We start from the raw sequence: 25,696 nt of genomic DNA, 5'->3' as shown, positions 1-25,696 counted from the left end.
AGAGAGTCCCCAGATGGCGGAGATGGCAGACTGTCCGCTCCCTTACTCGTCTGCCCCTGTCCTGGGTCTGGGTCTGCTCCAGGGTGGGGGATGTACCGACTCTATCCCGGCTCTTGGGTCACTTCTCAGGAGGAGACAGCACACAGGGAGCTCATCAAAATTCAGTGTGGTGAGGACACTCAGAGAATTAGATTTTAATTAGTGAAAAAATTAATAATAATTACTCAGCCATGAAAAAGAATGAACTATTGCCATTTGCAACAACACAAAAGGACCTAGAGAATATCCACTTATATGTGGAATCTAAAAAATAGTTCAAGTGAATCTCTGTGCAAAGCAGAAACAGACTTAGCAATGTAGAAAACAAACATAGTTGTGAATGGGGAAAGGGAGAGAGGCATAAATTAGGAGTATGGGATTAACAGGTACACACTACTGTTTATATTATAGAGAAGCAACAAGCACAGGGAATTTCACTCAGTATCTCGTAACAACCTGTAATGGAAAATAGTCAGAAAATATAACTGAATCACTATGCTGTATACCAGAAACGAAAACATTACTTGTAAATAAACTATACTTCATTATGTTTTCTGAAAAAATAGTGAACAATTAAAACTGGAGGGATGCCAGAGAATTTGGAAAGAGGCATGTTTGAGAAGGAACTTGATATAATGAACTGGTAAGGAGTTTCTGTATGTAAATGTAGCTGTGATTTGAGTTTGATCAAAGATAGATTCAAAGAGAATCTTTCATTTCCAGGTTGTGAGCAGGACTTTGAGGGTCACATGGAGGCTTGTCTACAAAAGGGATGTCTTCCTTCCTCCGCCAGGCAGCCCATCAGGAAGTCCCAAGTGTGCCCTTTGGCAGGACGTGTGACCACAGAGCCCAGGAGGCAGTGGTTTCCTCGCATCCAGCCTCCCTGACTTTCTCTGTCATGTGTCTGTCTCTGCTTCCCCTGCTCGGAGCCCGGTGTTTTCCCTCTTAGCGTCTTCTCTCCGGGGACTCTGGACCATCAGGGCGTACGAAGCTGAACAGAAGTTTCAGGAACTGTTTGATGCACACCAGGATTTTCACTCAGGTCTGTACATTTCTGGAGATGATTTCAGAGATGGGATCTGCTGCCTTCTGAGGTCTGACATCCCTCTCAGGTGGCCTTGCTGGCCAGCACCAATCTCTGTGCTGCTCCACGTCCCCCTCTGCAAGCCTGTCTCCTCCACCCCTTCCTCTCAGCATCCCCTCTGTGCTCCCTTCTTCTGCTGTCACCCCCTGCTTTTCTCCCCTGACTGGCTTGTATTGTCCTTCCTTCATGGAGCCCTGTTACTTTGGTGGGAGTGGGGGGTGGGGTGTCAACAAACTTGTCTTGGCAAAGAGTCAGATAGAAAACATTGTAGGTTTTGTGTGCTTTGCTGTCTCTGTTGTAACTTTTCAACTTTCCTGTTGTAGCACAAAGACAGGCAAAGGTAATGCATCAGCAAACAGCTGTGGCTGTGTTCCAATAAAACTTTATTTATGGAGCTAAGTGGTGGCCATTCTTGGCCCATAGGCTGTGGTTTGCCAACTCATTTTCCAGAGTGTGCAGGGTGGCAAACAATGAGGAAAATGATTTCCTGATTTTCTGCCTACTTGTATTATTCTTTGTATCAGTAAAGATATTTTTCTAGGTAGAAATTTCAGAATTTCTTCTAAGTCTATAAAATTTTGGCCTATTTCTCTAACCTTTATTGAATTTTGAAGATAAAAGGGGATTTTGAAAGCTACATGCAGACCCTGTTAACTGATGGTTGTTTAAGCACTGGTTTCTGAAGTGGACACATGCAGGGCCCTGTAGTGAGGGCAGAAGGTGCTGGAATCAGAGTGTGAGCTGTGCTCTCTGCTGTCTGAGAGCTGGGAACATTTGGCCCTGTGAGAGGATGATCCTCACATGGAACTCCAGCACTGCAGGAAATGCACCAATGAGTCTATTTTTCCATCTTCTTCCTTATGATCATATTTATATTTATAACCTGTGGGTTGAATTTTTCGGTGCATGCTTTCCACAAAGCCCCTGAACTGATTCCCATACATTGTCTTCTGTCAGAACCTAGTTCTCTGGAATCTTCAGGTTCCTTGGGTGTGTAACTTTGCTGTCCTACCTTGTGTAAAATCTTCTATAGTTCAACCGAGAAAGTGCTCTCCTTCATGAGAAGCAGCTAACATGGTTTTTCTGTTTATGTATTACACTTATTATGACTCACAAATCCAGAGGCTTGGTTCCTGCTTTTGATGACATCCCGATGGCTCGCTGTGTATCTAGATGTCACCTGTGCCATCTTTGTCACTGTTGTTGCCTTTGTGTCCCTGATTCTGGCAGAAAGTAAGTACAGATGTGAATGACTATTTGCAGTATGCTTATGGTTTATAACTTCATCTGCAGTTATTAAGTTCTTGCCACCTTGCCTAATATATGCTGTTTGGTTCTAATGAGTTCTATTAGTCTTTGGAGCATGTGATTCCACAGTGTGGTCCATAAGAAGTCATTTGCATCTTGATGAGACCTTCTATTTTTTTTTTTTTTTTTAATCTTTCTTTGAATGGGTTGAGGTCTATGCCACTGTAGCAAGCTGACCTTTTGAACTTTCTAGGTAGTGTTCCATAGTTGGGAGGAGAGAACCAAGTGTACCATTAAGCTTTCTGTTCAGCTTAGGGTTTAGGTTTTAGCTTTAGGTTATTCAGATCTCTTGGTTGTAGGAGGCTAGGGCAGAGGGGTGAGAACTATCTCTGGAGCAAAGTATTCTCACTGTTGTGTGGGTACCAGATGAGTAGATGTTGACATGTATGGCATGAATTCGCCATCACTAACTATTCCATATTAATATCATTGAATCTCTATTTTATTTTGCCACATATGTGACTTACAGGATTTTAATATTAATTCCCCTGACCAGGAATTGAGCCATGGCCATGGCAGTGAAAGTACTGAGTCCTAACCCCTGGATTGTCAAGGAAATTCTTGAATCTTTGATATGGAACAATGAGAGTAGTATTTTAGATTTAAAAGCACTGGCTCTTAAAACCCATTGCTTTGTTTTTGTGGTTTCACATGCAGCTGCATTGGGACATAAAAAGTGAAAGAACATAATGATTCTTGAAACTATAATGACCAAAGTCTGGATGATATAATCCTCACCTATGTAATACTATCAAGTGTATGTCAGTCCTATTGGGATTAATAAGCTAATCTAATAGTCTATGAATTCATAGTGGGTTTTTTTTAATCACTGTATCATGGTCTCTATCAACAGATGGTAAAAGTGTGAATATTATCATTACATGCAAAAATTTAAATATAAAGGCCTCTTTTTTGTAAAGTGATAGAAAGAGTTGAGTGAGGGGTTGAGGATGAGACTGACTTGATTCTTCTTCCTCATTTAGCCTTGAGTCCTGGGCAGTTTGGCCTGGTCCTGTCTCTCACCCTCACGCTCCTGGGGATGCTCCAGTGGTGCGTCAGACAAAGCACCGAAGTGGAGAATATGGTGATGTTTACCTTAACGTTCTTATCCTTTTTAAGTTGCCTTGCCATTAAATGGCATAAAAGTAGTTCTTATGTAAAATAGTAAAACTTGTTTTTAAATCATGGTTAACAAAGATTTTTACACCCTCCTCAATCTCCTTAAAGTTAAGGTAAAATAAAATACATACATCTTTTTCTCAGTCTTATGTGTGCCACGTCAGAAGGTTTTATATTCATTACAAATGATCTTCAAATATAATAAATGTCTCCATAGGAGGGAGGTTCTGAAATTGTGGAGAGCATATAAGCTAATTTCTTAGCAGCTTGTTTATTTTTGTTTGTTAATGAGTAATTCCTCATTTTTCGTAAAAGAAGACTTCAGTATTTTGGGGTCCATTTATTTAATTAGTAGGTTCCTCTGTCCCCCATTTTAGCATTTATTCTTGTACATGTTGAACACCTGGACTTGCTGGTGTTCCTTCTTTCTAGGAGGATAATCTCTCTCTTAGAATGTGCTCTCAATGGTATGGAGGTATTGTTGTTTAGGAGGCCTTAGTCAACATGTAAATTCTAATCTCGTTTGAATATTTGCAACTTCTCCAAAAACAGGAAAATAATTAAAATCTTTTCATTTTGTTCCTCTAAAAGAGTAGAAAGTGACTAGTTACTAAAATGAAGTTTGATGACCATCCAGTTCTGCCCTTCTCTAGGTACATGTTACTGGTTGGTGTCCACAGATACTCTTTTTTTTTTTTTTTAATTTTTTTTTTTATTAGTAGGAGGCTAATTACTTCACAACATTTCAGTGGGTTTTGTCATACATTGACATGAATCAGCCATAGAGTTACATGTATTCCCCATCCTGATCCCCCCACCCCCCTCCCTCTCCCCGCGATTCCTCTGGGTCCTCCCAGTGCACCAGCCCCGAGCACTTGTCTCATGCATCCCACCTGGGCTGGTGATCTGTTTCAACATAGATAATATACATGCTGTTCTTTCGAAACATCCCACCCTCACCTTCTCCCACAGAGTTCAAAAGTCTGTTCTGTACTTCTGTGTCTCTTTTTCTGTTTTGCATATAGGGTTATCATCACCATCTTTCTAAATTCCATATATATGTGTTAGTATGCTGTAATGTTCTTTATCTTTCTGGCTTACTTCACTCTGTATAATGGACTCCAGTTTCATCCATCTCATTAGAACTGATTCAAATGAATTCTTTTTAATGGCTGAGTAATATTCCATGGTGTATATGTACCACAGCTTCCTTATCCATTCATCTGCTGATGGGCATCTAGGTTGCTTCCATGTCCTGGCTATAATAAACAGTGCTACGATGAACATTGGGGTGCATGTGTCTCTTTCAGATCTGGATTCCTCAGTGTGTATGCCCAGAAGTGGTATTGCTGGGTCATATGGCAGTTCTATTTCCAGTTTTTTAAGAAATCTCCACACTGCTTTCCATAGTGGCTGTACTAGATTGCATTCCCACCAACAGTGTCAGAGGGTTCCCTTTTCTCCACACCCTCTCCAGCATTTATTGCTTGTAGACTTTTGGATAGCAGCCATTCTGACTGGCGTGTAATGGTACCTCATTGTGGTTTTGATTTGCATTTCTCTGATGATGAGTGATGTAGAGCATCTTTTCATGTGTTTGTTAGCCATCTGTATGTCTTCTTTGGAGAAATGTCTGTTTAGTTCTTTGGCCCATTTTCTGATTGGTTCATTTATTTTTCTGGAATTGAGCTGCAGGTGTTGCTTGTATATTTTTGAGATTAATCCTTTATCTGTTTCTTCATTTGCTATTATTTTCTCCCAATCTGAGGGCTGTCTTTTCACCTTACTTATAGTTTTCTTTGTAGTGCAGAAGCTTTTAAGTTTCATTAGGTCCCATTTGCTTATTTTCACCTTTATTTCCAATATTCTGGGAGGGGGGTCATAGAGGATCTTGCTGAGATTTATGTCGGAGAGTGTTTTGCCTATGTCCTCCTCTAGGAGTTTTATAGTTTCTGGTCTTACATTTAGATCTTTAATCCATTTTGAGTTCATTTTTGTGTATGGTGTTAGAAAGTGTTCTAGTTTCATTCTTTTACAAGTGGTTGACCAGTTTTCCCAGCACCACTTGTTAAAGAGGTTGTCTTTTTTCCATTGTATATCCTTGCCTCCTTTGTCAAAGATAAGGTGTCCATAGGTACGTGGATTTATCTCTGGGCTTTCTATTCTGTTCCATTGATCTATATTTCTGTCTTTGTGCCAGTACCATACTGTCTTGATGACTGTGGCTTTGTAGTAGAGTCTGAAGTCAGGCAGGTTGATTCCTCCAGTTCCATTCTTCTTTCTCAAGATTATTTTGGCTATTCGAGGATTTTTGCATTTCCATACAAATTGTGAAATTATTTGTTCTAGTTCTGTGAAAAATACTGTTGGTAGCTTGATAGGGATTGCATTGAATCTATAGATTGCTTTGGGTAGAATAGCCATTTTGACAATATTGATTCTTCCAATCCACAAACACGGTATGTTTCTCCATCTGTTTGTGTCGTCTTTCATTTGTTTAATCAGTGTTTTATAGTTTTCTATGTATAGGTCTTTTGTTTCTTTAGGTAGATATACTCCTAATTATTTTATTCTTTTTGTTGCAATGGTGAATGGTATTGTTTCCTTAATTTCTCTTTCTGTTTTTTCATTGTTAGTATATAGGAATGCAAAGGATTTTTGTTTGTTAATTTTATATCCTGCAACTTTACTATATTCATTGATTAGCTCTAGTAATTTTCTGGAAGAGTCTTTAGGGTTTTCTATGTAGAGGATCATGTCATCTGCAAACAGTGAGAGTTTCACTTCTTCTTTTCCTATCTGGATTCCTTTTACTTCTTTTTCTGCTCTGATTGCTGTGGTCAAAACTTCCAACACTATGTTGAATAGCAGTGGTGAGACTGGGCACCCTTGTCTTGTTCCTGATTTCAGGGGAAATGCTATCAATTTTTCACCATTGAGGGTGATGCTTGCTGTGGGTTTGTCATATATAGCTTTTATTATGTTGAGGAATGTTCCTTCTATTCCTGCTTTCTGGAGAGTTTTAATCATAAATGAGTGTTGAATTTTGTCAAAGGTTTTCTCTGCATCTGTTGAGATAATCATATGGTTTTTATATTTCAATTTGTTGATGTCTTATATTACATTGATAGATTTGCGGATATTAAAGAATCCTTGCATTCCTGGAATAAAGCCCACTTGGTCATGGTGTATGATTTTTTTAATATGTTGTTGGATTCTGTTTGCTAGAATTTTGTTAAGGATTTTTGTATCTATGTTCATCAGTGATATTGGCCTGTAGTTTTCTTTTTTTGTGGCATCTTTGTCTGGTTTTATAATTAGGGTGATGGTGGCCTCATAGAATGAGTTTGGAAGTTTACCCTCATCTGCTATTTTCTGGAAGAGTTTGAGTAAGATAGGTGTTAGCTCTTCTCTAAATTTTTGGTAGAATTCAGCTGTGAAGCCATCTGTTCCTGGGCTTTTGTTTGCTGGAAGATTTTTTATTACAGTTTCGATTTCCTTGCTTGTGATGGGTCTGTTAAGATCTTCTATTTCTTCCTGGTTCAGTTTTGGAAAGTTCTACTTTTCTAAGAATTTGTCCATTTCATCCAAGTTGTTCATTTTATTGGCATACAGCTGCTGGTAGTAGTCTCTTATGATCCTTTGTATTTCAGTGTTGTCTGTTGTGATCTCACCCTTTTCATTTCTAATTTTGTTAATTTGGTTCTTCTCTCTTTTTTTCTTAATGAGTCTTGCTAATGGTTTGTCAATTTTGTTTATTTTTTCAAAAAAACAGCTTTTAACTTTGTTGATTGTTGCTATGGTCTCTTTGGTTTCTTTTGCATTTATTTCTGCCCTAATTTTTAAGATTTCTTTCCTTCTGCTAACCCTGGGGTTCTTCATTTCTTCCTTCTTTAATTGCTTTAGGTGTAGAGTTAGGTTATTTATTTGGCTTTTTTCTTGTTTCTTGATGTAAGCCTGTAATGCTATGAACCTTCCACTTAGCACTGCTTTTACAGTGTCCCATAGGTTTTGGGTTGCTGTGTTTTCATTTTCATTCATTTCTATACATATTTTGATTTCTTTTTTGATTCCTTCTATGATTTGTTGGTTATTCAGAAGCGTGTTATTTAGCCTCCATATGTTGGAATTTTTGACAATTTTTTTCCTGTAATTGAGATCTAATCTTACTGCACTGTGGTCAGGAAAGATGACTGGAATGATCTCTATTTTTCTGAACTTTCCAAGACCAGATTTATGGCCCAGGATGTGATCTATTTTGGAGAAGGTTCCGTGTGCACTTGAGAAAAAGGTGAAGTTGATTGTTTTGGGGTGAAATGTCCTATAGATATCAATCAGGTCTAGCTGATCCATTGTGTCATTTAAGGTTTGTGTTTCCTTGTTAATTTTCTGTTTAGTTGATCTATCCATAGTTGTGAGTGGGGTATTAAAGTCTCCCACTATTATTGTGTTACTATTAATTTCCTCTTTCAAACTTGTTAGTGTTTGCCGTACATATTGCGGTGCTCCTATGTTGGGTGCATATATATTTATAATTGTTATATCTTCTTCTTGGATTGATCCTTTGATCATTATGTAGTGTCCTTCTTTGTCTCTTTTCACTTCCTTTATTTGAAAGTCTATTTTATCTGATATGAGTATTGCGACTCCTGCTTTCTTTTGGTCTCTGTTTGTGTGAAATATTTTTTTCTAGCCTTTCACTTTTAGTTTGTGTGTGTCTCTTGTTTTGAGGTGGGTCTCTTGTAGACAGCATATATAGGGGTCTTGTTTTTGTATCCATTCAGCCAATCTTTGTGTTTTGGTTAGGGCATTCAACCCATTTACATTTAAGGTAATTATTGATAGGTGTGGTCCCGTTGCCATTTATTTTGTTGTTTTAGTTTCACGTTTATACAGCCTTTCTGCATTTCCTGTCTAGAGATGATCCTTTAGCATTTGTTGAAGAGCTGGTTTGGTGGTGCTGAATTCTCTCAGCTTTTGCTTGTCTGTAAAGCTTTTGAATTCTCCTTCATATCTGAATGAGATCCTTGCTGGGTACAGTAATCTAGGTTGTAGATTATCCTCTTTCATTACTTTCAGTATGTCCTGCCATTCCCTTCTGGCCTGGGGGTTTCTATTGATAGATCAGCTGTTATCCTTATGGGAATCCCTTTGTGTTTTATTTGTTGTTTCTCCCTTGCTGCTTTTAGTATTTGTTCTTTGCGTTTTATCTTTGTTAATTTGATTAATATGTGTCTTGGGGTGTTTTGCCTTGGGTTAATCCTGTTTGGGACTCTCTGGGTTTCTTGGACATGGGTGGCTTTTTCCTTCCCCATTTTAGGGAAGTTTTCAACTATTATCTCCTCGAGTATTTTCTCATGGCCTTTCTTTTTGTCTTCTTCTTCTGGGACTCCTATGATTCGAATGTTGGGGCGTTTCACATTGTCCCAGAGGTCCCTGAGGTTGTCCTCATTTCTTTTGATTCTTTTTTCTTTTTTCCTCTCTGCTTCATTTATTTCCCCCATTTTATCTTCTACCTCACTTATCCTATCTTCTGTCTCCGTTATTCTACTCTTGGTTCCCTCCAGAGTTTTTTTGATCGCATTCATTGCATTATTCATTTTTAATTGACTCTTTTTTATTTCTTCTAGGTCTTTATTAAACATTTCTTGCATCTTTTCAATCTTTGTCTCCAGGCTATTTATCTGTAACTCCATTTTTCTTTCAAGATTTTGGATCATTTTTATTATCATTATTCTAAATTCTTTTTCAGGTAGATTCTTATCTCCTTCTCTTTTGTTTGACTTGGTGGGCATTTTTCATGTTCCTTTACCTGTTGTGTATTTCTCTGCCTTTTCATCTTGTTTAGATTGCTGTGTCTGGAGTGGGTTTTCTGTATTCTGGAGGTTTGTGGTTCCTTTTTTTTGTGGAGGCTTTACCCAGTGGGTGGGGTTGGACGATTGGTTTGTCAAGGTTTCCTGTTTAGAGAAGCTTGCGTTGGTGTTCTGGTGCGTGGAACTTGATTTCTTCTCTCTGGAGAGCAATGGAGTTCCCAGTAATGAGTTTTGAGATTGGTCTATGTGTTAGGTGTGACCTTGGGCAGCCTGTATGTTGATGTTCAGGGCTATGTTCCTGTGTTGCTGGAGAATTTGCGTGGTATGTCTTGCTCTAAAACTTATTGGCTTTTGGGTGGTGGTTGGTTTCAGTGTAGGTATGGAGGCTTTTGGACGGTCTCTTATTACTTAAAGTTCCATGTAGTCAGGAGTTTTCTGGTGTTCTCAGGTTTTGGGCTTAAGCCTCCTGCCTCTGGATTTCAGTTTTATTCTTCCAGTAGTCTCAGGACTTCTCCAGCTATACAGCACTGATAATAAAACTTTTACATTAATGGCGAAGAGATTCTCCCCCGTTAGAGACACCCAGAGAGGTTCACAGAGTTACATGAAGAAGAGGAGAGGGAGGAGGGAGATAGACATGAGCAGGAGGAGAAAAGGGGGACTGAAGAGGAGAGAGACAGATCTACGCAGTTGTCTCTTCCCAGAGTGTTCTGCTTAGCCCAGACACCCACAAAGATTCACAGAATTGGATTGGGAAGAGAAAGGGAAAGGAGGAAATAGAGGTGTTCTGAGGTAGAAAACGGAGTGTCAAGATTGGGAGAGAATAATCAACACACTCCTGAATAAAAATGGGAACTGAATATTGGATTCTTAAATGTCCACAATTTATATCATATACTGAAAAACAAAGATTAAAAATCTAGAGTAGCGGTTAGACTCTTAAAAATACTATATTAAAAACAAAAACGAAAACACACAAAAAATTTTTAGAAATATATATGAAGTTCAGTTTAGAAACAGGGCTTTTCTTCTCTCTTTTTTTTTTTTGTAAGGTTATAGTGTAATGAAAATGAAAATTAAGGAGTAGTAGAGGAGTAATAGAGGACTTTAAAAGGAAATAAGAGAAGAAGAAAAATTGAAAATAGAAGAGAAAAGGGGGGAACAAAAGAAGAGAAAACAAAACAAGAAAGAAAATTTTTTTCTAATTAAAAAAATTGTACAAATCTATGAAAATGAAAGTTAAGGAGTAATGGGGGAGTAATAGGGAATTTTAAAGGAAAATAAAAGAGAAAAACTAAAAAAGAAAAAAAAATTTTTTTTTCTTACTTAAAAAAAAAAAAAAAAAGCAAAAATATATCTAGGAGTTTCTCTGGAGCTGTTGTGGTCAGTGTGGGTTCGGCTCAGTTTCAGATAGCTCCTAGTTCCAGCTTACACTTCTCGATGTCTTAGGCCCCTTCCTGTGTAGTCGGTGTTTTCCTCAGGGATTTTAATCTGTTGCACCAGTCCCTTCTGAAGCGGTTCCCTTTGTTTATTTGGCTTCTGTTTGCTGGTCTCTTCAGGGCCTCATTTCCGCCCTGACACAGGCGGGCGGAGGTGGTCTCTTTCAGGTAGCTAGTTCCGTCGCGTTGCGGGGAGGGGCTGGCACTGCTTTCCCCGTCTATGCTGCTCAGGCTCCCGGCTGCTCTATATGGAGTGTGCCCTGCGCTGTGCTCGGTTCCAGCCCTCGGGTATTCCACAAAAGCGCGGAACAAAAAGCTGCGCCTGCCCTTTGTGCCCTCCCCGTCAGAGCGGTTCAGGCAGCCAGGATCTTGACAGGCGCACTCTCCCCGGGTGCAGCATGCCCACTCCTTTCCTCGGTCCCAGTCTCAGTTTCCACTGGCGCCAGTCAGGTGCGTGCGTCCTCTCCCCTCCGTGTCCCCAGCCCCAGTCCCTGCCTGCGCCAGTCGGGTGCCTGTGCCTTGTGTCTCACTGCGACCCTCCCGGCAGATGTCGACCATCCAGAATGTCAGGAAGTCTTTGATTAGAAACTGGAGGCCTGTTTGCAGTGCGGTAGGAGATGTGGTCCTTGGGGCCGAGCCTGCCCCCTTCCCCTCCCCCCTGCCTCCTGCCTCCGGTGGGACTGGACCGGTCCGCAGCCTGCGAGCTCTTCTCTGGACTTGCTCAGTCCCTTTGTTCTGCGAACGGCCGGCAGTGTGTTCCGTCCTGTTAATTTTCTCTCTCTCTCTCTTGCTATCCCACAGTTTAAGTTGGTAATTCACAAAAGCTCCCTCCGATTGTCCTCAGGGCACTCAGGCCCGGACCTTACCCTAAGCAAAGCCGCCCACCCCCACTTGGTGGTGGCGGATGTGGGTGTCTGGGGTACTTTTCTGCTGGGAGTTGCTTTTAGGCACATAATCTATGGGTTTTATTTATTGTTCCCCTCCCAGTCAGGTTGGCCTCTGAGATTCAAACACTTCCCCCAGGCCCGCCAGTGAGAGGGTTTCCCGGTGTCTGGAAACTTCCTCTATTAAGACTCCCTTTCCGGGATGGATCTCCGTTCTTGGCTCTTTTGTCTCACTTTTTATCTTTTATATTTTGTCCTACCTCCTTTCTAAGACAATGGGCTGCTTTTCTGGGCGCCTGATGACCTCAGCTAGTGATCAGAAGTTGTTTTATGAAGTTTGCTCTGCGTTCAGTTATTCTTTTGATGAATTTGTAGGAGAGAAAGTGGTCTCCCTGTCCTATTCCTCACCATCTTGGCTCCTCCCCTCTTTTTTTTTTTTTTTTTTTTTTGAGTTGGTGTGTTTGCCATTTAGTGTCACCCTTCCAGGGAAGCTCTGAAATCTGTAATATACAGATGAGCCTTGATTGTGAGCAGGCAGATTTGGAGGTCGGACAATTCCCAGCCGGTAACTCTGGTTGCTGAAGGATTTCTGCACTGAGTCTTTACACACCCACCCTGATTTCCAGCAACGTGGGGATTTTTGTTTTCGTAAATTGAACCAATTGCTTTGCCTTCTCCTGTCTAAAAAGAGAGGCACTTCTGATTTCATTTGAATTTATGAGTCCTTTATAGTGAAATTCTAGAAAAGAATAGGTGGGGAGAACAGTTAACTACCAAATGTAAAGAAAGATGGGATGATCTGCTAATCTTGAACTTGCAGGACAGATTTAATGGTGAAATTATGACATCTTAAAAAATAAAAGCAAACTGAAAGTAACAGTAAATTATTTTTCTATATGTTCCTGAGCTTGAGATCTCTCTTCATAGATTCTCAGATAGTAAAATTATTGTTGAACTTTAGAACATATTGTTCCATGGAGAGAGATATGTTAATTGGGAGACAAATCCTGTTAAAAACTATCTTAGAACTTGGTCCAAACTTAAATCATCTGTAAGAAAAAAATTTTAATATAAAAAAAACAAAACGGAAAGGACTTTCCTGGTCACTTGGACAGTAAAGAATCTGCCCTCAATGTGGGAGACCTGGGTTTGATTCCTGGGTTAGGAAGATCCACTGGAGGAAGAAATGGCAACCCACTCCAGTATTCTTGCCTGGAGAATTTCATGGACAGAAGAGCCTGGTGGGCTATAGTCCATGGGGTCGCAAAGGGTCGGACACGACTGAGTGACTAAGACTTTTACTCTTAGTGGCTTATCAATTCTAAAAATGATGAGGTAAATGCCCATCAGCAGATGAATGGATAAGGAAGCTATGGTACATATACACGATGGAATATTACTCAGCCATTTAAAAGAATTCATTTGAATCAGTTCTAATGAGATGGATGAAACTGGAGCCCATTATATAGAGTGAAGTAAGCCAGAAAGATAAAGACTAATACAGTATACTAATGCATATATATGGAATTTAAAATGATGGTAACGATAACCCTATATGCAAAACAGAAAGAGACACAGAGGTACAGAACAGACTTTGGGACTCTGGGAGAAGACGACGGTGGGATGTTCAAAGAGAACAGCATTGAAACAAGTATACTATCAAAGGTGAAACAGAGCACCAGCCCAGGTTGGATGCATGAGACAAGTGCTCAGAGCTAGTGCACTGGGAAGACCCAGAGGGATGAGATGGAAAGGGAGGTGGGAAGGGGGTTCAGGATGGGGAACACATGTAAATCTATGGCTGATTCATGTCAGTGTATGGCAAAAACCACTACAATACTGTAAAGTAATTAGCCTCCAACTAATAAAAATAAATGGAAAAACAACAACAAAATAAATAATTAATTAATTAAAAAATTAAAATGATGAGGTAGTGGAAGTTGTAGATGATACTAAGGTCTAGTTTTACTTGAACTTTATTTGAAACTTTCTATAAAAAGAAATAAGCATGAGTTTATTTCACAAATTGAAGTGTATGGTTTTCATGAATTGCTTTTCAATTAAATCTACTGACCTGTTACTTTGGTGATATCACCTAGGGAAATCATCCCATCACTGGGTTTCTCTAGGAATTGTTTCTTTTTGACTTAAAAAAATAATTTATTTTAACTGGAGGGTAATTACTTTATAATATTGTGATGGTCTTGCCATACGTCAACATGAATTAGCTATGGGTACACATGTGTCCCCCCATCCTGAAATGCCCTCCCTCCTCCCACCCCACCCTATCCCTCTGAGTTGTCCCAGAGCACCAGCTTTGGTTGCTCTGCTTCATGAATCGAACTTGCACTGGTCATCTATTTTACATATGGTAATGTACATGTTTCAATGCTATTCATTCAAATCATCCCCACCCTCACCTTCTTCCACTTCTTTATGATTTTTTTTTTAAAAAGGAAACCTACCAAATCTTTCACTGAAAAATATACAGATGCCATAAAGAAAGAATTCCTAGAGAAACAGAATGAAGTGATGACCTGTCACTATAAGAGATGTCACTAAAGCAATGAGGTCAATTTTTAAGTGAACTAAAAACCCCAGTCATTGGTTTACAGATGATGCCATCCTGGACTTGTGAACCCAGACTCACAGAGTTGGCCTGAGAATGAGTGAGACAGCACCATTACTTTCCTCTTTACTAACTTGAATTAAAAGGAAAAGATGCCTTTTCTATTTTTAAAATTTCTCTTAGTTCTTTGTCCTCCATCTTCCTTGGTGGAGAGAGACTTTCAGAAGGGAGATAGTTTTATGGATGCTGCCTGTCTCATCTTGGTTATTTTTCTAAACAGGCTGAAAATAGCATTTTTCATATACTGAAAAATATCCAGTTTACTGTAAATGGAAGAAAGTCCATCAGCAATTAGTGTTGATTGTGGTGATAAGCAACAGTGGCAACTCTACAAATGTAACATGAGTAGTGCCTGAAAATGAAGCATTTTATCACTTAAAGGTAAAAGAAGATCACAGTAGATAAAACTCTAGAAATAAATCAGCAGTGTGTTGCTTCTCTTAAAAAACAAAAACAAGGACTTCCCTGATGGTTCAGAGGTTAAGAATCTGCTTGCCACCACAGGGTACACAGGTATCTCTGGTCCAGGAAGGTCCCATGTGCTGGGGAGCAGCTAAGCCTGTGTGCCACAGCTACTGAGCCAGAACTCTAGAGCCTGCAAGCCACAACCACTGAAGCCAGCACACCCTGGAGCCTGTGCTCCACAACAAGAGAAGCCACTACAATGAAAAGCCCACATACTGCAAGAAGCATATTCCTCACTCACCACAATTAGGAAAAGCCCGAGTGTAGCAATGAAGACCTAGTGCAACCAAAAATAGAAATAATAATAATAATAATAATAATAACAGCTTAGACTTGCTGGGATATGGAATTAAGCATATAGCATATCATGTCAAAGCTGGGAAGAAATCATCTGGTTATATTCTACATTGATAGTATCTCTGTTAGGACACAAGTATGTCTCATCGCACAGGAAACCAGGATACAGAAATCTGGGCATCAGGAACCACGTGCTTCAGTCCTTGCTGTGGGACAGCTCACGTGTCCACTTCCTGGGCCTTGTATTAGGTGAATGGGCTTTCCCTTGACTTCATTTACTGCTCGACCTGCTCTAGTAAAAGCTCCTTCCCATTTGTTGATAACATTTCAGTGTCTCCTTCCAGTCCACACCAGCCCTTCTTTTTGAAAACTTAGAGGTTCCACAAAGTGTGGAAGCCATCTGATATCTGTGTTCACCTCCTGTGAGGGGTGCTGACACCTACCAGATACACCACATGTAGTAGATTACTTTCAAAATGTTTATGGTGATAGAAATAGAGTATCTTGTAATTTCAGCTTATTATTTTTCAGTTTTGCTGCATTTTATTAGGTTCCCAAGTTCAAAAATGATCTGAAGTATTCTACATTGTGCTGGAGATATATAGTTTTGGATAGTATGATTTGCTCCATTTTTCTTAAATTATAACTTTTTCAGCACTTTCCACAGCTTAAAGTGTGATGTGATGTCTTGGAGCTAGTTAATTGTTACAATAATTTATTCCTTTTACACTTACACTTAATAAGAAAAGAGTGTTAAATGTAAATTATCTATCTATATGGATTTGTTTCCTAATTTATAGAAACAGATATGTCACACTATGAGATTTACTTCTGCATCCATACAGCCAACAAATATCTACTGAAAACTTGTTAGTCAGTCAGTGTTGCAGATTCTGGGCTCTCATAGTCATCAAAAGAAACAAAGTCCCTACCCTTTCAGAGCTTAAATTCTTGTGGAGAAGATGGAAAACAAGCCAATGATGTGTAACAAAATCTCAGTGCTGATATATGTAAAAGAAAAAAATAAAGGAAAATATGAAGTGGGACTAGCTGACAGTATTATTAACAATGGGCAGTATCTCTTGATCTATTTGTATCAACCACTGTTGTAAATTGACTCATTTATACACATTGAGTCATTTTATACTAACAATATTAGGAGTTATTAGGTTGGTGCAAAGGTAATTGCGGTTTTATATTGTTTTTACATTGCTGTTTGATATTGGAGTACATTCTTAAATGTGGTTACGTTATACATTATTTTAATGCACATTTCTCACTTTATGTTTTTGGTTAATGACATTACTTGCTGTGTATTTTATATTTATTTTAGACTAGGGAAATGATGTTAGAAAAAAAGCAAATTAGAGTGATTTTCTTCATTTCATTTCAATTCAGTTCAGTCGCTCAGTCATGTCCAACTCTTTGTGATCCTATGGACTGCAGTATGCCAGGCCTCTCTGTCCATCATCAACTCCTGGAGTTTGCTCAAACTCATGTCTATTGAGTTGGTGATGCCATCCAACCATCTCATCCTCCGTCATCCTCTTCTCCTCCTACCTTCAATCTTTCCCAGCATCAGGGTCTTTTCAAATGAGTCAGTTCTTCACATAAGGTGGCCAAAGTACTGGAGTATGTTCAGTCCTTCCAATGAATATTCAGGTCTTATCTCCTTTAGAATGGACTGGTTGGATTTCCTTGCAGTCCAAGGGAGTCTCAAGAGTCTTCTTCAATACCACAGTTCAAAAGCATTAATTCTTCAATGCTCAGCTTTCTTTATAGTCCAACTCTCACATCCATACATGACCACTGGAGAAATCATAGCTTTGAGTAGATGGACCCTTGTTGGCAAAGTAACATCTCTGCTTTTTAATAAGCTATCTAGTTTGGTCATAGCTTTTCTTCCAAGGAGTAAGTGTCTTTTAATTTCATGGCTGCAGTCACCATCTGCTGTGATTTTGGAATTGAAAAAAATTAAGTCTGTCACTGTTTCCAGTTTCCCCATCTATTTGCCATGAAGTGATGACTCAAGTTCAAATTGAGTCATAAACCAGCAGAGACAACTTGCAACATCAACAATGCATTTGGCCCAGGAACTGCTAATGAACATACAGTACAGTGGTGGTTCAAGAAATCTTGCAAAGGAGATGACAGCCTTGAAGTTGAGGATCACTGTGGCTGGCCATTAGAAGTTAACAACGACCAACTGAGAGGATAATGGGAGCCAGTCCTCTTACAACTACATGAGAAGTTGCCGAAGAACTCAGTGTTGACCCATTCTATGGTCATTTAGCATTTGAAGAAAATTGGAAAGGTGAAAAAGCTTGATAAGTGGGTCCCTCATGAGCTGACCACAAATTTAAAATATCATCATTTTGAAGCATCATCTTCTCTTGTTCTTTGCAACAATGATGAACTATTTCTTGATGAGATTGTAATATGAGATGGAAAGTGGATTTTATATGACAACTGGTGACAACTAGCTCAGTGGTTAGACTGAGAAGAAGCACCAAAGCACTTCCCAAAGCCAAACTTTCACCAAAAAAGATCATGGTCACTATTTGGTGGTCTGCTGTCAGTCTGATCCACTATAGCTTTCTGAATCCCAGGGAAATCATCACATCTGAGAAATATGTTCAGCAAATCAATGGATGCACCAAAAACTGCAATGCCTGAAGTTGGCATTGGTCAGCAGAATGGGCCCAATTCTTCTCCACAACAACACCTGACCACACATCACACAACCAATACTTCAAAGGTTGAACTAATTGGGCTATGAAATTTTACCTCATCCACCATAATCCCCTGACCTCTCCCCAACCAACTACCACATTTTCAAGCATCTTGACAACTTTTTGGAGGGAAAATGCTCCCAAAACCAGCAGGATACAGAAAATGTTTTCTTAGTGTTCATCAAGTCCTGAGGCATGGATTTTTATGCTACAGGAAAAAACAACCTTATTTCTCATTAGCAAAAATATGTTGATTGTAATGATTCCTATTTTGATTAGTAAAGATATGTTTGAGCCTAGTTATAGTAATTTAAAGTTCCTGATCTGAAACTGTAATTACTTTTCCACCAACCTAATATTATGATATTATTTTAGAGTTTAAAAAGCTAAGATAAGAACTTTCCCAGTTGGCAAAGTCAAGTAGGATATTTGCCCAAACTGTCTGGCTTCAAGCCTCCAATTTTTTGTTTTAAAATTTTCAGATCACAGGATTGTAGAAAGAGTAATATGATTAACACATATATACTTTCCCCTAGATTCACCAACTGTTAGTATTTTTTCATATTTGCATCCTCTCTACTATAATGTATATTTTGCTCAATTATTTGTAAGTACTAGAAATGTTTACTGAAAGTTGCATTTCACTTTAAATACATAAATGTACACCTTGTAAAAGTAAAGACATTCTCTTACATAACATAACACAGTTGACTCAATCAAGAAATTTAATAGTAATATTGCAATATTATCTAATATATTTTCAGGTTCTCCAGGTATCAGTTCAGTTCAGTCACTCAGTCATGTCCGACTCTTTGTGACCCCATGAATTGCAGCACGCCAGGCCTCCCTGTCCATCACCAACTCCCGGAGTTTACTCAAACTCATGTCCATTGAGGAGGTGATGCCATCCAGTCATCTCATCCTCTGTCGTCCCCTTCGCTTCCTGCCCCCAATCCCTCCCAGCATCAGGGTCTTTTCCAATGAGTCAACTCTTCGCATGAGTTGGACAGAGTACTGGAGTTTCAGCTTCAGCGTCAGTCCTTCCAATTAACACCCAGGACTGATCTCCCTTTGGATGGACTGGTTGGATCTCCTTGCAGTCCAAGGGACTCTCAAGAGTCTTCTCCAACACCACAGTTGAAAGGCATCACTTTTCAGCACTCAGCTTTCTTTACAGTCCAACTCTCACATCCTTACATGACCACTGGAAAAGCCATAGCCTTGACTAGATGGACGTTTGTTGGCAAAGTAATGTCTCTGCCTTTTAATGTGATATCTAGGTTGGCCATAACTTTCCTTCCAAGGAGTAAGCGTCTTTTAATTTCATGGCTGCAATCACCATCTGCAGTGATTTTGGAGCCCCCAAAGATAAAGTCAGCCACTGTTTCCACTGTTTCCCCATCTATTTCCATGAAGTGATGGGACCAGATGCCATGATCTTAGTTTTCTGAATGTTGAGCTTTAAGCCAACTTTTTCACTCTCCTCTTTCACTTTCATCAAGAGGCTTTTTAGTTCCTCTTCACTTTCTCCAGGTATACCTCCTAGTTATTATTGTCTACTGCCTCTATTATCCTTTTTTCCATCCTAATACTATAACTCAGTTATATGATTATACTACAGAGGGCTTTCATATGCATATTATTCTTGTAACCATCCCCATTTCATAAATGAAGTCAAAGTCTAAGAAAACAGCATTTCCTGAAAAATATTCCCCCTAACCCTTTTTCCTCATGAAGCACATATGGACAAACTGAAGGAAAGTTAAAAAACCAGATTACTGGTGGGATGTCTTCGAAATCAGGGGCAAGTGTGAGATTATTTTCAAAGTCAAGATGTCAGTCTTAAGAAAGTCCAGCCACTTACACCACAATCCAAATCTTACCCTTAAGATTTTGTACACTTTTCATGGTAATGCTGCATAATAATACTGCATTTAATCCTAACTCAGAATTCCCCTTTCTCAAGATTGGACTCCACGAGAAACATAATTCAAGGTCACATTCAACGGAAGTGATCTAGCATTTAGGAAAGGCTTCCCTGGGGCTCAGCCAGTAAAGAATATAACTACAGTGCAGGAGACTTGGGTTTGATCCCTGGATCGGGAAGATCCCCTGAAGAAGGGAATGGCAACCCACTCCAGTACTCTTGCCCGGAGAATCCCATGGACAGAGGAACCTGGTGAGCTACAGTTCATGGGGTTGGAGATGACTGAGCGAGTGACACTTGCACACTTAAATTAATAGAGTTCCTTATTCAGGAAACTAGAATTTTGTGTCTGTGTAAGACTGAGTGTTTTGTCAAAAACATAATATCCATGCCCAGCATTTAGGATACTATGAAAATGCTGCTTACTCACTCTTGATGTTTTGTTGACATTTTAATATGTCAAATAACTTATTGCTCATCACTCGTCAATGTATCGTTCTCTTAATTTGAAGTTATTTATTTTTTGTTCTGTAACTTCAAGTATAACCTGAATTTTGTTCTTGCTCTATAACCCTTCTCAAAAATATATATTCATTGTACTGACCCCTACCACTAAAAGTACTTCAGACTATCTTTGATGGTTAAAAGTGCTTTTATTTTTTTTTAATCTTAAGAATACAATTTTATCAAGATACATTAAAATAAACACCACCTATATCTGTATTCTGGGGGAAATACAATGTTGTGTCTTGTTTTTTGTGAGTTTTCATTCACTGCAAGACATTTATTTCATTAAAGAAAATGTACTGGATCAGTCATTATTTATAGGATTAAACTTGGGAAAGAACTATCATCAGAATAGGCTCCAGGATTATTAATGTATAAGGTGCAGTTTGTCATTGTTTGAGTTTGTATATTTTCAACTTTACAAAATGGAAAATGCTGATAAGATTATATCTTTAGAGAACCATATTTTCTGCAATTTTTAAAAAGTTCTTCTCAGTGTACCAACTCCTATGTAAAATGTACTTTGTGAAACTTAGCCAAAAAGATGCTTTTAACTTTTCTGTTTAAATCATGTTGGGAGAAATAGCTACATTTTTTGAGAGACTTCCTTAACTAATCCCTAAGTAGGGTTTTTGACAGGCTTTATTTTCTTGGACTCCAAAATCACTGCAGATGGTGACTGCAGCTGTGAAATTGAAAGATGCTTGCTCCTTGGAAGAAAAGCTATAACCAACCTAGACAGCATATTAAAAAGCAAAGACATTACTTTGCTGACAAAGGTCCATCTTGTCAAAGCTATGGTTTTTCCAGTAGTCATGTATGGGTATGAGAGTTGGATCCTAAAGAAAGCTGAGTGCCGAAGAATTGATGCTTTTGAACTGTGGTGTTGGAGAAGACTCTTGAGAGTCCCTTGGACTGCAAGGAGATATAACCAGTCAATCCTAAATGAAATAAGATCTGAATATTCATTGGAAGGACTGATGCTGAAGTTGAAGCTCAGCCACCTGACGTGAAGAACTGACTCTTTTGAAAAGACCCTGATGCTGGAAAAGATTGAAGGTGGGAGGAGAAGGGGACAACAGAGAATGAAATGGTTGGATGACATTACTGACTGGATAGACATGGGTTTGAGCAATTTCTGGGAGTTGGTGATGGACAGGGAAGTCTGGCGTGCCGTGGCCCATGGGGTTGCAAAGAGTCGGACATGACTGAGTGACTGAACTGAGGGTTTTTGGTGGATTTCATGTGACAGATGGAGAAAACTTAGATCTTTCTCTCTTGAGTTGACTCTACCATCTTTATTATGTATGCGTGCATGTGCTCAGTTTTGTCTGACTCTGTGACCTCATGGACTATAGTCCATCAGGCTCCACTGTCCATGAAATTTTCCAGGCAAGAATACTGGAGTGTGTTGCCATTTCCTTCTCCAGGGGATCTTCCCTACCCAGGGACTGAACCTGTGTCTTTTGTGCTTCTGGCATTGGCAGGTGGGTTCTTCACTAGCTGAGCCATCTGGGGATGTCCCACCATCTTTCTCAGTGAACACTAATTGGAAGGAGCTCTCCCCATTACCTGGCTGTACGTGTAAGATACATAAGAAGTCCTGAGAACCTCAAAGCTCTAATGTCTAAGAAGCTTGTCTACTTCAGTAGCGGTTTGTTTAGGAAAATCTCATTCTTTCTGTATCCACAGGTACAACTTAAAGAAATCATCAAAGATCTTCCTGGTAAAATGGATAATGAATTAGCAGAATCTGGATCAAACTTGAGTGTTGGACAGAGACAATTGGTATGCCTTGCCAGGGCTATTATCACAAAAAACCAGATATTGATTATTGACAAAACCACATCAAACGTGGATCCAAGGTATGGAGGAGAGGCCCGGGAAGCCTGGTATCTGAATTTCAAATGGGGTAAATGGAAAACTTTTAGTGATATTTTTAAACGTTTCTAAGTACTCTCTTTGCCACAAAGATATCTCTTAATAAAATTAATTCCAGAAAACAAATGAAGAAACCAAGACATGTTGTCATATATAGTGTTAATGTTGTTATGAGGCATCCTAAGAGAGCAAAATTCCTAAATCCAGTTCCTAATAGTTTCTAGCAATTTTGAGGAAAGGTCATTTTCCATTGTTTTATGGAAAACAGTAAATTTATGAATAGACTTTTTATAAATAGCTTTTTAGTACAAGACTATATGTTATTGATTTTTTAAAGCATTATAAAAATATTACATGATATTTTAAAGTATTGTTTGCTTTTCCTGTCTTTACTGAACTAAATCAACTTCTTTGATTGTAGAACTGATGAGTTAATACAGAAAAGAATCCATGAGAAATTTTCCCAATGCACTGTGCTGACCATCACACACAGATTGAGCACCATTATTGACACCGACGCGATCATTGTAAGACCCTCTCCTGAGGAATTTCAGTTGTTTCCATTTATGTTCAATTTTTCAACTTATTCTTTCTTGTAAAACTTGATAGGAACCTCCAGTAACTTAATTTTCTCTTAGTTTCTCCTCTCATTTCTGAAAATAACTCCAGTACTTAACTATACTTTCAGAATGGATTATTAAATAATATATCCAAATAATCTTATATTTTCATATTAAAACTTTATTTGGATTGTTATTTTTTAAGATAGCCAACCATGAAAGCATTCAAATCCAAAGTACAGCTTCATAATTCAGTGTGGCAGAACACAGTCATTTTCACTGTCTCACCATTCTTTCAGCATTTTTGGATTCCCTTAATCAAAAACTTAAGAAGAAATCAAAAAAGAAATCAAAATATGCAAAAACTTAGCCTTTAATTTAGACTACCAAGAGGTTATTGGCTAAGGCTGCAGAATTTCTCAGCTGTTGCTGTCACAGGTGAGTCCATGAGAAGACAGAGCCTAGGGAGAAAAATAGTATTTCACCACAAAGGATTTTAATATAGGAAATTTGTTACATAGGATTTGAGGGCTAGAAAAATGAAAGGAAACACTGGGATAATGATTATGGGAAGTAGCTACCATGTCCTAGGACAGGTTTCCCATCATAAGACCTCAAAAGAGAGGCCTAATGCTCAGACCTCCAAGGAGGGTTCATTGCCCAATTGCTGGTCATATTTGTGAGGGAGCAGGATGGGGCTGGTTCTCCATGTGCTAATAGCTGGGAGCTGGAGTCAGGTCCTACTGCTGAGGTGGTGTTTTAGGCATAGCACAAGCCAGAGAGACCATTAGCTCTGCTCTCTATTTTCAATCTCTCTCTAGTGCCTCCTACTGACAAAACCTCACAAAGGTCAACTGCCTAAAGAGCCTCTGAAATGTGATTTCCAGAGACACCCAGCCTCTGAATCACTGATGAGAGTATAGAAAGAAAGGAAGATCAGGGCAGAGAGACTGTAGATAAATAACTAGTAAGTCTCTTACACAGAAAATCTGGACTCTGCACACATGGCAGGCTCCAAGCTTTGGTCTCTGGATGTCTGTCTGGTATTTTCCCTCCAGATTTGATGGGATCTTTCTTACTTAGCAATTTATTAATTCCGTAGTAATTTATTATTTCCTTACTTAGCTTTATTTTCTTCTGTTCTTCTGTTGCCTTTCTCTCTTCCTTTTTCACTTTTTTTTCTTTGTTCTTTCCCTCTGTTGCTTGCTGAGTTTCAATAAATATTCAGTTCAGTGTCTTGGTCGTGTCTGACTCTTTGTGAACCCATGGACTGCAGCACCCCAGGCCTCCCTGTCCATCACCAACTCCTGGAGCTTGCTCAAACTCATGTCCATCGAGTTGGTGATGCCATCCTAGCATCTTATCCTCTGTCATCCCCTTCTGCCTTCAATCTTTTCCAGCATCAGGGTCTTTTTCAGTGTCAGTTCTCTGCATCAGGTGGCCAAAGTATTTGAACTTCAGCATCAGTCCTTCCAATGGATATGCAGGACTGATTTCCTTTAGAATTGACTGGTTTGGTCTCCTTGCAGTCCAATAAATGTTAAGGTATGGCTTTATAAAATGATAAGGAAAGCATTGCTCAAAGGTAAAACCTTTGGTAAATGCCAAAGGCATGCAAGTTATTTTTAGGTATTTTGATGATCTATACTAAACAGGTAATAATCAGTAATACCCAAACTTGCTTATGTCCAACGATAATAGAACTGTCTCTTTTGACTTTGTGGGCAGTTTCTAGAATATAATCTTCCACCCTACTTCACATGCATAGTTAGATGGGATGTGCCATGGGGAAATTGACTTGTCAGCATTGAGGCAGTGTCTGTAGCCTCACTCATTGAGCTGGATGTGCACAGGAGTGAGCTCTGGGGAGGCAGATGACAGGGGTGGGACATCCACGTCCAAAGAGATGCTCTAGGTTCCAAGCAGTGTGTCTGGTCACCGGGACCAGACATCACAGTAGGAAGCAGGCCCCACCTGCAGATTTTTTTGAAGGACCAGGTGACATTCCAAGATTACAGGACAGTGACTCTTAAACTCCAGAAATGTTGTTTAGCATTGGGCATCCTTAGTCCTTCATTTTGTGTTCTTGAATGCTAATTGGAAAAGTAACCTTTTATTTATAGTTTTTAACCTATCCCTTTGTTTTTCTCACCTCTCAGCTTTGTATTTTAAAGACTGTCCCACAAAGTATCCTTCTTCCATAAGAAATGAGTGATGCTGTGAAATTTACCTGTTTCAAGGCCTCTGTCAGACTGTAGAAGCAGCAACAGAAAGATGGCTAGACCTTCAGCTCAGTTAGAGTCTGTTCAAATAAATTCTTTGCTCCTAAATGTACCCTGGAACTTTATTTCTGGTTTTTGGTGTTACAGGATTAATGTTAGCAGTTTACATTTTATTATCTAATTCTTAGAAATACTGTTACCTAGGAATGTGTGATTGGTTAGTGAAACCCAGAGGAAGGACAGAATTTGAAAAGCATGTCTGCTGGTTGGTCCTAAGTCTTATCACTTGGTACCTGATCCACAGATGTGAACAGCTGTATCCCCTTTCAGCTGTGCTGCCATTATCAAAATATGTTCATTTGTTTAATGCTTTTCTACCAGTATCTCAAATATGGATTGAATGTGGTACCTGAGGGTAGAGAAAGGAGTCGATGCTGGTGTCTGGGTGCAGGACTTAGCACCTGGGTGAACAGGGATGATGGAGGTAAAAGGGAAATCCTAGGGTTCTCTTTGGAGCCTATCACCTTTGTAATGAATGACCTTGTTTTCTGTGATGAACTTGCTCTTCTCTGTGGAGCTGTCCTTCCCACTTGCTATGGTGATCTGTAATGTCAGTGATCTTTGATGTTACTACCGTGCTTTGCTGAAGTCTCCAATGATGGTTAGTATTTCTTGGCAATATATTACTTTTAAATTAAGGTCTGTACATTGTTCTTCTCAGACATAATGCTGTTGCACACTTGATAGGGTACAGTGTAGTATAAACATAACTTCTGTACGTTCTGGGAAA

General features: G+C 39.2%; 1 protein-coding gene across 1 annotated transcript in view; it reads left to right on the top strand.

The window, feature by feature from the left end:
- Nucleotides 1-25,696, top strand: part of LOC136144155 (ATP-binding cassette sub-family C member 4-like) — a 143,314-nt gene that overhangs the window by 105,298 nt on the left and 12,320 nt on the right. Inside the window, 8 exon segments of the mRNA XM_065901813.1 lie at nucleotides 962-1,081; nucleotides 2,246-2,356; nucleotides 3,415-3,515; nucleotides 11,034-11,252; nucleotides 11,604-11,749; nucleotides 21,403-21,425; nucleotides 21,934-22,108; nucleotides 22,546-22,651. Coding sequence (XP_065757885.1) covers nucleotides 962-1,081; nucleotides 2,246-2,356; nucleotides 3,415-3,515; nucleotides 11,034-11,252; nucleotides 11,604-11,749; nucleotides 21,403-21,425; nucleotides 21,934-22,108; nucleotides 22,546-22,651 — 1,001 coding nt within the window.

Source organism: Muntiacus reevesi, chromosome 11, assembly GCF_963930625.1.
Source record: "Muntiacus reevesi chromosome 11, mMunRee1.1, whole genome shotgun sequence".
NCBI lineage: Eukaryota > Metazoa > Chordata > Mammalia > Artiodactyla > Cervidae > Muntiacus > Muntiacus reevesi.
Note: the sequence above shows the minus strand (reverse complement) of the source record. Positions and strands in the feature narration are given on the sequence as shown.